Genomic DNA, 13786 nt, shown 5'->3' with positions numbered 1-13786 from the left:
GTCTCTCAGATTGCATTTGCTTTCACGGATCTATTTAGAACTGAAAGAAAAAGGGAAAGAGGGAGAGGAAAAAAAAAAAGGAAAAAAGCTGCAGTGACTGTAAGATCATGCAAAAGCTAGCAGTCTATGTTTATATTTACCTGTTCATGCAGATTTCAGTTGATCCAGTGGCTCTTGATGGCAGTAGTCAGCCCACAGAGAACGCAGAAAAAGACGGACTGTGCAATGCTTGTACGTGGAGACAGAATACAAAATCCTCCAGAATAGAAGCCATAAAAATTCAAATCCTCAGCAAACTGCGCCTGGAACAAGCACCTAACATTAGCAGGGACATTATCAAACAACTTTTACCCAAAGCTCCTCCACTGCAGGAACTAATTGATCAGTATGACGTCCAGAGAGACGACAGCAGCGATGGCTCTTTGGAAGACGATGACTATCATGCCACAACTGAAACGATTATCACAATGCCTACGGAGTGTAAGTAATAACCCTGCTGCTTTCATCTCGCACCGCTCCTCCGAGAGAGGTGTCTCCGTGCTGTAGAGCCACACAACTCCTTCCCAGGCTCTCCCAACAGGCTGCTGGCTGGAGTCTGCCGGAGGGAGGGAGGAGAGAGTATTTCTAAAGAATCTGAGTCAGGTTCAAGTGACCGTGTTGCAAGCCTTTGTCTTACTGTTCATTTTTTCAGCTCCTTAGAATGTGTGTGCCCTGTAGCACACTTGGGATTTGCCAGTTGCTTTAAAAAGTAAAAGGAGACCTGCAGTTCAGTCGGCTCTGTTATTCACAGCGTTCAGGGCATTCCCTATTGCAGATAGAAAGCGCAAGTGCAGCTAACAAGATAACTATATTTTTCTGCATGGCATTCCACCTGCTGATGTGTTTAAGAGCAATAGAAGCGAGCAGAAAAATAGCTTAGAGTAGGAGAACTACTTAACTACTGCATGTTACAGCAAGTGCAAGCATAGAGTTAAATTCTTGCTTCTTGGCTGATCCCGTAAGCTAGCACCACCCACCTCTGAGTTAAAACCATATATTTAAAGCAGATCTATGCGTAACAGATTTAAATGTTAAAATGTCCACGTTATAGCAATCAGCTCCAGTAGTTGTGCCAAGAAAGAATGAAGGCATTTACTGAATGAGCAGATTCTAAGTTATCTTCTAAGTGCTAAACATCTGCTATGGCTCCTATCAAGTATCTTTTGCACAGCTAATACTATAGGATCTTATGTTCTTCATCAGCTAAAGTATTTGGCTGTGGCAGCTGTTTTTTAAAATAACACTTAAGAATATGATGTCAAAAAGGAAAAAGATGTCAGGACATATAAGGCAGGTTAGCAGTTACAGATACCATTACAACACATGTACTAGAATAATATCTGCTCCTGTAGCCAGCTCAAAGAGATGAAAAATGAACTTTATCTGTAACCTATTTCAACTTTAATTAGATGCATACTTGATGGCAATACATAACTGCAGCCTTATCGCAAACTGTCAGCAGTTTTATTCTAGCCTATTATGTCCAAGATTTCAGAACTATTTTCAATTTCTATATAGTTACAGTGACTGGGGAAAAGTCATTATGCTTTACTGCTCTATTTCCTTCTTTTTTATAAAAAGCCTTTGAACTACTATAAATATGCTTGAGAGGCAGTTATCTTAAGTGATCTGATTTATGAGTGTCAAAGATCCGTACCATTTAAGATGAGTATTATCTGTTTTATCCTGGCAGAGCAACACTATCATGACTAGGTAGGACAGCTGCATTATAGGCTACAGGAAAGAGGAATGCAGGACTGCACGTGACCTTCCTATAATAATGTTGAAATGAAAACAAGTCTTTAGATTAGCACTTTTAATTTTCTTTCTGCTCAGAAAAGAAAACGAAGTGTTCAGGTGGTTTGCACAATGCACAGCACCCTAAGATTATTTAGTAAACTATAAATTCCTAGAGGTGACTTAAACGTTGAGTCAGCTCACGCTAAGTTACTGTTGCTTTACAAAGGTCCTCAGATGAACAGCAGAAGTGGGCTTGCAGTAGTCACTGTGAAGTGGCACTGGCTGTGCACTACCCTCTGGCAAATTTTGTCTGGGAAAGAGACTTTTCTGCAGCTGCATGGGTCAGCCCACAGAGCCAGTGTGATGGTCAGATCCTGAGGACCGCAGGGGTCCCCTCCTCAATGCTTTTCTTCTCTTGCCTATCATTCCTGAATTTCTGCCTGTGCACATCATTCACTCTGCATAGCCTACAGAGTGCAAGGGATCAGCTACAGTTACTAAGAGAATGGTTAGCCAAACCTTCTTTTAGCCTGCTTACAAAACAGCCATCAATTCCTTGACACATTATGGTACTTTTAGGTGACAGAATAAGGATTATATTTGTTGGAGAATGCGAAGTGCAGAAATTGAATGATATTGCATCCACTTTGTTACCAGTACAATTTATATAATATTGTAAGACATCCTACATGATCTGGAAAAAAATTGGGTTGATATATGCATATTTCTTTTTGTTCCCTGTTCAGTAATTTGTTCTTTCCATTCATTTATAGCTGATTTTCTTGTACAAATGGAGGGAAAACCAAAATGTTGCTTCTTTAAATTTAGCTCTAAAATACAATATAACAAAGTAGTAAAGGCACAATTATGGATATACTTGAGGCAAGTCCAAAAACCTACAACAGTGTTTGTGCAGATCCTGAGACTTATTAAACCCATGAAAGACGGTACAAGATATACTGGAATTCGATCTTTGAAACTTGACATGAACCCAGGCACTGGTATTTGGCAGAGTATTGATGTGAAGACAGTATTGCAAAACTGGCTCAAACAGCCTGAATCCAATTTAGGCATCGAAATAAAAGCTTTTGATGAGAATGGACGAGATCTTGCCGTAACATTCCCAGGACCAGGTGAAGATGGACTGGTAAGTTTATTAGAAAAATCCCATTTAAATATCTTGGGGTTTTTTGTTTGTTTGTTTAATTGGAAAGTGTTTGAGTTGTGTTTTAAGGAAAAAAATGGAAATATTGTTTAGGAAATGGAAGATAAACTTTCTGTACACCCAATTCTTTCACTCACTGCTCTCAATTAATGGCAAAATCGCTTTGCATTTTTTGCTTCCATTATCCTGTTTGAAAAATTAAGATGAATTGCATTACATCGGGGTCAAGTTGAGAGGCACTGATTGGAAAATATTTTGGTACTTAACAATGGATGGTACTATCAAAGTTACAGTATTTCCAAACTTCAGAGCAAATACTGCTTAATGCAAAGTTATTTTGCATGAAGTAAAATAAAAGCAATTCAGCTCTTTCTCTGATAAGGAATTTGCCTTAGTGTTGAAAAGATTTTTCGTTCAACACAGATAAGAATTTTTCCCTATTCTGTATGCAGATACATATTCAATTGATTATGCAGATATTTTCAATTGATGACAATGAAAATTACCTACGTTTATGAATCCTGAATCACATATCTTTCAGTATGTGGCAGAATTAATAATTTCTCCTACTAGAAATATTTGAATACATAAATTCTGCTTGATTCAATAAGTGCATCATAATGATGAGAAAGAACATAAAATACCTTGTGGTTTCTTTCTGTAAGATGGATGTAATAAATCTAAAGTGTACCAGTTGAACTACAGCATTTTCCTTGCTGCTTCCCCAAATTGCTAGTCAACTACAACCACAGCTGAAATTACTTACTTGAACTTACTTAGCTGAAACGACCTAGAAATTTCTGCTTCTGAATAGCGTACCAAGAGCATAATTTTGCTTTTACAGCTACTCAATAGATAATTCTGTTTATGTAGCTAGGAGATGTTTAACTTCACGTCAGTGTAATGCAGTGAAAAGAATTGAGAGGAAAGGCACATCTTAATTGTAGATCCATCGCAGATGCGAGTTTCCCATAGTCGAAAGAGGCCACTTGCATATTGTTAGTGGTCACAACACCTCCACCCATTCGAACATCCAACAGAGTGTTTTCACACATGAGGATAAGCCAAGGTTCTCCCAGAGCCATTATCATCATCTGTAAAAACAAACTGAATCAAGAGCAGCACAGGGATAGATGCTCTGCAGCCAACGGCAGAGGAAATGTACCTTCTCATTCCTCCAGCTCTTCTCCAGCTGCTTTCTGTAGTGGGATATTCCTCTTCATCAAGCCTCCCTCCATACTGTTTACTTTTGGAGGGAGCTCTTCCAGCAGCTGGACACTGTGCAGCCCTAAAGGTGTGTGTCTTGAAAGGAACCAGCCTGAGTAGCAGTTAGCTGGGCTGTTATTTATTCCTGAGGCAACAGCCTGGTTAGTGCCAAACAGGCACACTGCTGAAATTGACATGGAGCAGAGGAAACTTTGGGAACTTTTTCAAACTCATGATTACAAAGGTTGCAATTTCTTTCTATTTTTAGTTAAGGACTGTGCAAAGACACCTTCAGTAGAAAGCATGTGGCTCAGAGATTTGCCCGAAGTACTTTTCTGACCATAAGGCTCTCTCAGCAGTCAAAATATCAGCTGTCCCTCCAAAGTCAGTGCAGCAAATCCAGCCCTCTAGCTGAGTGAAAGCTCTTACTGTAGTATTAAGGTAAACAACAGCTAAAGTAAAAACCCAGGATTCTCATGATTTCTGAAACTTCCTTTTAGCAGTTATTAAGAAATGGTGCTAGCACTGAGGTGATGGTATTTCAGAAATTAACACTACTTGCGGAGAAGCAGCAGGGAAATGCTGGTCTTTAGAATGAAGAGGAGAAATAATCCCTGAGCAGGGAACAAACGTAGCAGACTTGGATGAGGAAAAGAGTTCTCAGAAGGGTAGAACATCAAAAATGTTTGCACGTGTTATTTGAGAATATTAATTTGATACGTTCGTGTCAGAGATATCTATTTGCATGTTTTTTCTCAAATTACATATGCCTACCTTGTTAATACTTCCGATTCCTTTTCCTCCTCTCTCAGAACCCATTTTTAGAGGTCAGAGTTACAGACACACCAAAACGATCCCGCAGAGATTTTGGCCTTGACTGTGATGAGCACTCAACGGAATCTCGATGTTGTCGCTACCCACTGACAGTGGATTTTGAAGCTTTTGGATGGGACTGGATTATAGCACCTAAAAGATACAAAGCCAATTACTGCTCTGGAGAATGCGAATTTGTATTTCTACAGAAGTACCCACACACTCACCTGGTGCACCAAGCAAATCCAAGAGGCTCAGCAGGCCCTTGCTGCACACCCACCAAGATGTCCCCTATAAATATGCTGTATTTCAATGGAAAAGAACAAATAATATATGGAAAGATACCAGCCATGGTTGTAGACCGTTGCGGGTGCTCATGAGACCGTCGTGAGATCCACCACTTCATAAATTGTGGAAGCCACCAAAAAAAGCTATATCCCCTCATCCATCTTTGAAACTGTGAAATTACGTACACTAGGCATTGCCAATATCCATATACTGTACAATTGTACAGACCACAGTAAGCACAACATGAGCTGCAGAATGTGAACTAAAAGACAATAGAGTTACCTAAGGACTGGCTTTGAAAGAGCGGACAAAGAAGCTACGATCAAAATCACCGGATCTAACAGATGAGTTTTTTACATTGTGAGGGAATCAATATTCAGTCATTCGTACACAAATATATATGCTGTTTTCAACATATGTTGGTAATCAAAAATAAGCTCCTTCTCATCTGAGGACAGAAGGAGTGGGCTCTAAAATCAACCTCTTCACAGCTTCACTTAATATTGTATTTACAGGAAAACATATACTGGTAACATATACACCACTACACAATGCCACCAGAATCGTCCTTGAACACTTGAATACTTAGTGCAGAGTTGTGAAATGCATTGAGATTCCACATAAATGGACAAATCCTGAAGTTAGGGATGGTATAGTGTATTTAGCGTGTTTCCATTCCTTTTTTTCATTAGTATGTTAGTAATCAATGGCAATGGTGCTACGTAAGCAGGCTGAGTAAATAGAAAGATAGTTATCTAAGTGAAAGAATTTAGAGTAATAATGAATTTGCCCTATCCTCAGGTACACTATTCAACATTCGCAAGAAATAGGTATTTTTTAAAGGAAGGTGAACAGTTTTCTAAATGTAGTGAAACAAAAGGCAGCACGGAAGTCTAACATTCAAACCATAATCCCATATTGTAACCTGCCTTTGCAACATTACCGTTTGCACTATGATAAGCCAATGCAAATAGTTGGTTGCTACAGATATTGTTAAAAAACCACTTTGATATAACTGACTTGTGTAATATGTATGCATCAATATTTTGTAAATAAATGTTTATTTTTTAATCACTGTTGGTATATGTTCATTATGAGAAAAGAGTGATGTTAATCTGTACTTTAATAAACAAAAACCAGTATTCTCTTCATAATAGAATTTCCTGGTTTTTAACAATGATATGAAGGAGCAATGCAACAAAGTAAACTATACATAGACAATTATACCACATTTTATGTTTTTTTTTTTTTTTTTTTTTTTTTTTTTTAATTGGCACAAGCCAACTGTGGATAAATGAAGAATGCTGAATGTGAATAAGATTTCTTTAGGTTACTGTTTTTCTGGTCATTTTGATCTACACCTGATTTTCCATTCTTTGAGTGTTACATCCACAAATAATGGCCCCACAAAATACTATTAAATGCCTTCTATTAATTTTTACATTTTGCAGCAGACATCTTCATCTGAGCAAACACAGTAAACCACCCATTACAGCACTTACAGCAGCAGCACCTCTGCACATGGCTGCTATCTGTGCACTATCTGGCTGCAGCAAAGACATGCAGCAAAGAAGCGCTCACAGAACCACTTCTGCCACACTGCAGCTGCTATCCTCTGTGTTCTGCCCCTGGGAGCGGTCTGACCATAATGCTCCCTTGAAATATACATGTTTCCTGTCTTGAGCCAATGAAATTAAATGTTAACAAGCTCTGGAAATGCTAAAGCTCCAGTTTTATCTCCTGCTTAGTGCATAAAAAAAGAACAACAAAAAAAAACCCTAACAAGATCCAAAGAAAAATTTAGGATATGGGCCAGTTTATGGATTTGGATAGGCATGAGGTATTGCTCTGTTCACTCTTTGCTATCAATAAGTAATCAAAATAATAAGTAAACAAAAGGACTTACATTGCCAGCATCTCCTGAAGCAAGCTTGTGTGAAAAGCAATAGATAAGGGGAGGCATACAGTATGTTCAGCACTCAGCAACTATGAAGCAAAATTGCAGTGGGCATTCTACAGTCTATTGTTTGGTACTCCAGAATTTATTCAATTAGAAGCCTGGAAGTCATCTGTAGGTCAGGTGAAAAGGTGGGCAATGAGCTTTGCAGCAATCTGGGTGTAGATCTGTCTGACACTCGCCAGCCTTGACTGCTGAAGCTCATTGTGAAGCTACAGGAGAGACTTCATTTTCTTCAGAAGTGGATGTAATTCACCTTGCGTGTGTGTTTTCAAAGTGGTGTGGCTTCCAGGGAAAATAAAACAGCTCATGAGTCAACCTGTAACATGTCAGTTCGTAACATAAAGGCCATCTCTTGTCACACTCTCTAACTCTAATTATGTATCCAACAGCTCCCACACAGAAATATCTTTCACTAGAAGTCAACAACCAAATGTTATTTCCAAACTGTTGCTTTTCTGTTATATTTGTCATACTGCATTTCACCGTTAGAAGCAAAGGTGCTTTAAGTGCTGGAAGGATTGGGTCCAGATGAATATTAGCTGAGGAAATGTAAAGAGGGGTGAGCTGTAGCCCAGTCCTGTCTCCTGTTACTCCCAAAAAGTGCCACATGACCTTTGTGAGATCTGATTGGATGGGAAAGCATAATAACACTCTTTTTGTGGTGGGGAAGGCCATATATGTTCTGTGTTTAATTAGTTAAACTAACAAGAGCCCCTGAAGACATGTAACGGTATGAGAGGAAGATCCTGGAAGGCATTAAGGAGGCATTACTTGACAGAGAGTTCCTCAGAACTGTTTGCTCATAGCAAACCTGTCATGAATTAAGGATGTTTGGCTTCTACGTATTCCAGTACAAAACCTGAGATTTAATGGAGTGATGATTTCATGGGAGGTAGCAAAGACTGTGAGAGATTTTATATTCCTCTGTTCAGGAGGTTACAAAGAGACATTTGCTAACCTTTGATTTCCTCCACCATAAACATACCTGTGTTAAAAATTCTGAAGGAGGTATGCTCTTTGACAAGGCCAAGAGGTGTTTCAAGGCAAATCTATCTCAACCAGGTGCATCAGCAGCCTGAACACGTGGCATTACACAACACAGTCAGGATCCAGCTTACGGCTTGCAGTTAAGATTATTTCATCTGTGGACTTCTCCCACCCTGAAGTAATGCTCACCCACACAGCACTCACAGCAGCTCGCAGAGCGCAGGCTCCGTTTGCGCTGCAGCACGCGCACCTTTGAATGAGAGGCTTCTCCTGCCTTCGGCCAAGCAGCGAGCCTCTCTCCCGCCAGCACATTCGTCACCATTTTTCATGTCGTTATCCATCAAGTTCGGCCCCGCTGACATATGAACCCTCCAAACCGAACACCTGGCTGTCACGCATTATAGCATCAGGTTGCAGCGCGGCGCCAGGTGGTCCCACGTCAGGCAGATGCCTGCAGGCTGAGGTCAGCTGCCTACTGTATGCTGCGGCCGGCGGCACTGTCATGTGGGCAGCGCAGCGAGGTGCTGGGGAAGAGCCTTCTTCTTGGCTGTAGCTGGCACCGACCGTGGTCGGCAGGAGCTCCACCTCGCCCATCAGTTTCTGGCACATTGCTCACGCCTCACTACCGGAACAGCATCTAAAATACCCTTCCTGCTTGGAGTACTTCGGAAACATGACGCTTCAAGAACCGCACCGACTCAAATCCTATAAATCATCTCCTTCTTATGAGTCTTTAAGAGTCTTTCTCACTCGGGATAATTCATATGGTAATGTTTTCAATACACTGATTTTTGTGCTGGATTTATGTTGCTGCCTATAAGTCAACGTCTCAAAACCTATTTACTGGCTTGTGGACACATCCTCTCTCAGAATCAGAGTATTAGTCTGTGGGTACCAGGCTTCATGTACAGCTCATCAGACACCCAGAAAGAAGAAGAGGAACCTCCAGCATTCCAGCAACGGCCTCTGCATGGCCAGAGGCACCAACTAGCAAGGCTACACCAACCAACTCTAGCATAACCTCCATTTTCGTACTGACAGCTTATTTCATTTTTCCTATATCTTAGCAAAACTGAAGCATTATCAAAGCATCCTTGCAGATTCATCTTCTGCTTTCTAAAAGGATCTTACCCCCCTGGTTCCCACACCACTTCTCAACTTTTCTTATCAAGCCATCCTAATGCAGATCCAAGCTCTAGTTGACACACAACGGTAATCCCCTTAGAGCTTATCGTCGTCTTAGGTTTGTCCATTTCTGTCAAAAATGTCATCTGCCATCAACATTTTATTTTTTTTTAACTCCTTAGTTCATGAAAAAAAAAATCACAGTATGGTTTTAAAAAGTCAACAACATTAAGACAAAGATCAAACACACAAATTCTCAGGTTCAAGGGAAAAAAGTACCAAAAAAAAAAAGCCTTAATTTTCACTGTGTTATTTTCACCAAAAAATTCAGAATGGATTCAACTACCAAATTTTTTTGAAAATGGCTGCCTGAGGAGAATAGAGTTAAAAATAAAAAAGTGAAGAGGTCTTTTACTGAAAAATGTACCTTAAATATTAAGATACATAATGGGTACTGAGGCAGTACAGGGAAGTACGAAAGATGCTTAATGATTTTTCTTACACATTCTTTCACCACATGTAATCAGCAATAAGTAACAACTATTATTATTACTTTTTTTTTTAATCTCAAAGCACAGATTTCAGGCAGCACAGTATTGGCCTGCTAACAGAGTCTGTGCTCTCTTTGTGCCTTTGGTGACTGGCACCTTACCATTACTCCATGTGTTAAGACTGCAGGCCTTCACAAAGGTGCTGCCAAAATCTCTCACTGTTCATGGCTTTCCACTCCTTTAAGGCTCCACTGCTATAAGTCTCCCACTTGTACAGGAAGTCATCTGACTAAATCTGTGCCAAACTGTTATTGCCACATAATCATATACAACAGTCCTTTTTTTACAGTGGATATCAAAGTAAATTAAGTCTACAGAAGGTACAACACAGTCCTTAGTATCTGCTGTTTGTATTAGATATGACTAAATTTCAGATCTTTAGCTGAAAAAATAACCAAAAATTGGTTCCACAAATTTCTTTTGACTATGATTCAGCAGGAGCTTAGTTAGAACCAAATGTGATTACTCGGTTTTGGCTATGCAGCCTTCATGAGGCTTTCCCAGATCCGCTCCCACGGACCCTAATGCTGATTCAGAGGCCAATTGTTCCCTGGCAACGTTGCCATGGGCTTTGGTCAGAGATTTAGCAACATCTTCTCCATGGGCTTACAGCAAACACCGATGTGTCACACACGCAGCTTTCTTATGCCATAATTTTAAAGTCACAGAATCATTAAACAATCTGAGTTGGAGGGACCCTTAAAGATCATCTAGTCCAAATCCCCTGCAGTGAACAGGGACATCTACAGCCCAATCAGGGTGCTCAAATCTCCATCCAGCCTGACCCTGAACGTCTCCAAGGATGGGGCACTCAACCACCTCTCCAGGCAACCTGTTCCAGTACCACACCCTCCTTACTGTAAAAAAACTTCTTCTGTCTATCCAGTTTAAATCTACTCTCTTTTGGTTAGAAACCACTTCCCCTTGCCTATGCTGAAGAGTCTATCCCCTTCCTTCTTACATCCCCCCCCCCCCTTCAGATACTGACAGGCCACTCTCAGGTCATTCTGGATCCTTCTCCCAGCTGTGCAGCCACCACTCTCAGCCTGTCCTTGAAGGGAAGGTGTTCCATCCCCCTTTAATCATTATTGTGGCCCTCCTCCTTACATACTCTAATAGATCCACGTCTCTTGTACCGAAGACTCCACATTTGGACACAGTACACCAGGTGAGGTCTCACCAGCACAGACTAGAAGGGCAGGATTACCTTCCTCGTGCTGCTGGCCACGCTTCTTTTGCTGTAGCCCAGGATACGGTTGGCTTACTGGGTTGCGAGGGCATATTGCTGTCTCACATGCAGCTTGCCATCCACCAGTACCCGCAAGTACTTTTTGGCAGGGCTATGCTCCATACTTACATCCCCCAGCTTGTATTGATAGTGGGGGTTGCCACAACCCACGTGCAAGACTTGGATTTGTCAAAACTCTTGAGGTTCTCCAGGGCCCACTGCTCGAGTCTGCTAGATCCCTCCCATCCTCATTATGATGGAGGAAAGGGTGGCATTCTGTGCCACTTGAGAGGTCCTCTAGCTGTACCTTCTGCCGTATTCTCATTATAAATAGTTAAGTCATCTTGTAAGTAGAAATGCAACTGCAGTCTAGATTGAAATATCTGAGCTGAACATAATCTATTTTACAATAGCAGTGATGGTCCAGCAAGAAGCTGGATATATGCCTGCAAGTCAGCTGACCAGGACCAAGCCCTCGAGCTTCTCCCAGTGGAGCTGGTGAGGCTGAATCTGCTGGGCTGGCTCAGCACCTCTCCACAAGTCTCACACTTCATTCTCTCTGCACTTTGACAGAGAGTTGTGCAAGGCACGTGTCAAGGGTATGACAATGTGGTTATAGTACTTCTGCAGCAAGTGCTTTAAAACCTTCCCTCTCAGAGCACTGCTTTCTGTGTTTCAACTGCTCAAGAAGTGCTAAACAAGTTGAAACGCATGAAACTGAACAACTGAGCTGGAAATAGTTAAGCTCAAAGATAATAATATCAAGAATGGCCTCCCGTCTCTTTTTTAAGCCAATGCATAATGTTTCTGTGTACAGAGCAGTCTTCATCCATCCATGCAAGCATGACAGGATGAGAGCAGAAGGGCAAATCAGACAGCTGTCATTCAGTGACAGCATCTTTAGTACTTCCCTGTACCACCTCTGCACCCATTACCACTATTGGGTATTTTATTCAGAATTCTCTCTCTGACCATATTAAATGTTACATACTTCACAGTATGTAAGTTTCCACATATCCTACAGATAGTATCCAGGTCATATGGAAAAAGTGTAATGAATTCACAAGGCAACTTGACCTCTTTCTTTCATTATTTTTTTTTTTTCAACAAAATTCAGCACATCATATCTCAAACAGGATTCTCTCTTGGAGAGTAAAGAACTTGATAACTGCTCCTTTGGGACACGTGAGGGTGATACATTCATGGAACAACACCACTGAAATTATCCCAGAATTCCCAGACTGCTCTTAGACTCCTCTCTACAATAAATAAATACAGTGAATCAATATTTTCCATAAAAATTATTCCTAAAAATATATTTTTCAACCAAAGCCTCGGCAACCTGGCAACACACAAAAAGCAAATGCCACAAAAACCACCCAAATTTCAAACCCTATGCCTGAGAGCATTGTCCAGCACACTATGAACTCCAGCAGGCTTGGGGTTGTGACCACTGCCCTGGGGAGACATTTTAGACAGTTATGTGTAACACAGGGGTGCCAGTCACACGCACCCACATTTCTGAGTCTCCATAACTGCCTATGTCCTATTACCTCTAGTACTAAATCTCTCCAGCAGAAATACAGATGCATTTATTTGGAATAAAAGTTTCTTTTGGTCCTTCATTCCTTTTACCTAAAATTCTAAATTCTGTTTTTCTTTTCTTTTGGATGAGTACATTGTTAAGTTACAGAGTAGTTCTGCTAAAGCACTGTGCTCCAAAAATTGAATAAGAAATTACATATTGCTCAGAGTACTGGGAAAAGGATGCAGCCCTGTTCACCAATTAGGAAGAGGAATGTTTTATTCAATCTTTCTTTCAGTGAATTTTTAAGTCTTCTCACGTATGGTGGTTCATAGGTGGCTCAGGTCACAAGACTTCTCATACACCCCACACTCAACATCAGACCATGTTTTGCAATCTTTCTGGAAAAAGCATTTTGAAACAATTATACTGAAATTTTTGAAGTTTAATTTTATTATCTAATGAATAATAATATTTAGCATCTGACCTCTTGCAATAATGTTTGGCCAGCTTGATTAACTGGAAGAGTTACTGAAATTATTACAAAAAAAATTTACAGAAAGATACCTTCTTTTGTTTGACCAGATGGTCATATTTCATTGAACAGTAAAACAATAAAATCCACTGGACTCAATGACAAAATCATGGGCTGGAATCTGAATTTCCTAATCATTTTTTCTAAGTGAGGTGAAAGCCTTCAATCCCAGATTCCAGTTGTGCTAAAGTACTCGGATAATCTTTATTCTGTATGTGTGGAAAGAATGTAAGAGAATACTGCCGTTACAGCTGCTTGCTTTAGCACGCTATGGATGTGAGTACAAATAAGTGTAGTTCATCCCAGTAACTTAATTGGGAATATCAGGAAAGCTACATGGCCAAGCAGGTGGAAAGCCACAAACACTTATTTGGTCTGTTCTTCAGAAACCAGGCGACAAGATTTCTGGTTGGACCTCTCAGTGTACCCATACTTACCCAGTTTTCCATTTAACTTTGGACACATCTGTTAACAAAAAAGAATTTTCATTCACTCTCACTGCCAGCAAGGCAGTGGAACTTGGCTGCTCAAAGACAAGTCTCCAGTTAGACATTTTTAATTCTTTTTGGTATTTCCTGTATTTGGGATTAAAGGGAAGTCTGACTGCACATAAACTTGCAGGTG

At 40.5% G+C, this 13786-nt stretch overlaps 1 protein-coding gene across 2 annotated transcripts; it reads left to right on the top strand.

Moving 5' to 3' along the window:
- Nucleotides 1–6327, top strand: MSTN (myostatin). Of its 2 annotated transcripts, none has more exons than XM_065750479.1 (3): nt 1–480; nt 2850–2926; nt 4963–6327. In XM_065750479.1, the coding sequence occupies exons 1-3, from the start codon at nt 108–110 to the stop codon at nt 5341–5343; spliced, it is 831 nt and encodes a 276-aa protein (XP_065606551.1). In that variant the 5' UTR covers nt 1–107; the 3' UTR covers nt 5344–6327. The 2 variants fall into 2 exon arrangements, with proteins under 2 accessions (XP_065606551.1, XP_065606550.1); XM_065750478.1 differs by having other exon boundaries at nt 2553–2926.
- The last annotated feature ends 7459 nt before the right edge of the window (nt 6328–13786 follow it).

The sequence above is a fragment of the Cyrtonyx montezumae genome, unplaced genomic scaffold (assembly GCF_038088225.1).
Source record: "Cyrtonyx montezumae isolate F1298 unplaced genomic scaffold, pur_monq_1.0 scaffold_7, whole genome shotgun sequence".
Classification (NCBI taxonomy): Eukaryota; Metazoa; Chordata; class Aves; order Galliformes; family Odontophoridae; genus Cyrtonyx; species Cyrtonyx montezumae.
Note: the sequence above shows the minus strand (reverse complement) of the source record. Positions and strands in the feature narration are given on the sequence as shown.

Bases quoted from the DNA above. Each gene is read 5' to 3' on its own strand.
- MSTN (XM_065750478.1), top strand. From the start codon at position 108: ATGCAAAAGCTAGCAGTCTATGTTTATATTTACCTGTTCATGCAGATT. The intron at 481-2,552 runs GTAAGTAATAAC...ATTCATTTATAG, and splicing joins TATCACAATGCCTACGGAGT to CTGATTTTCTTGTACAAATG. The intron at 2,927-4,962 runs GTAAGTTTATTA...CTCCTCTCTCAG, and splicing joins GACCAGGTGAAGATGGACTG to AACCCATTTTTAGAGGTCAG.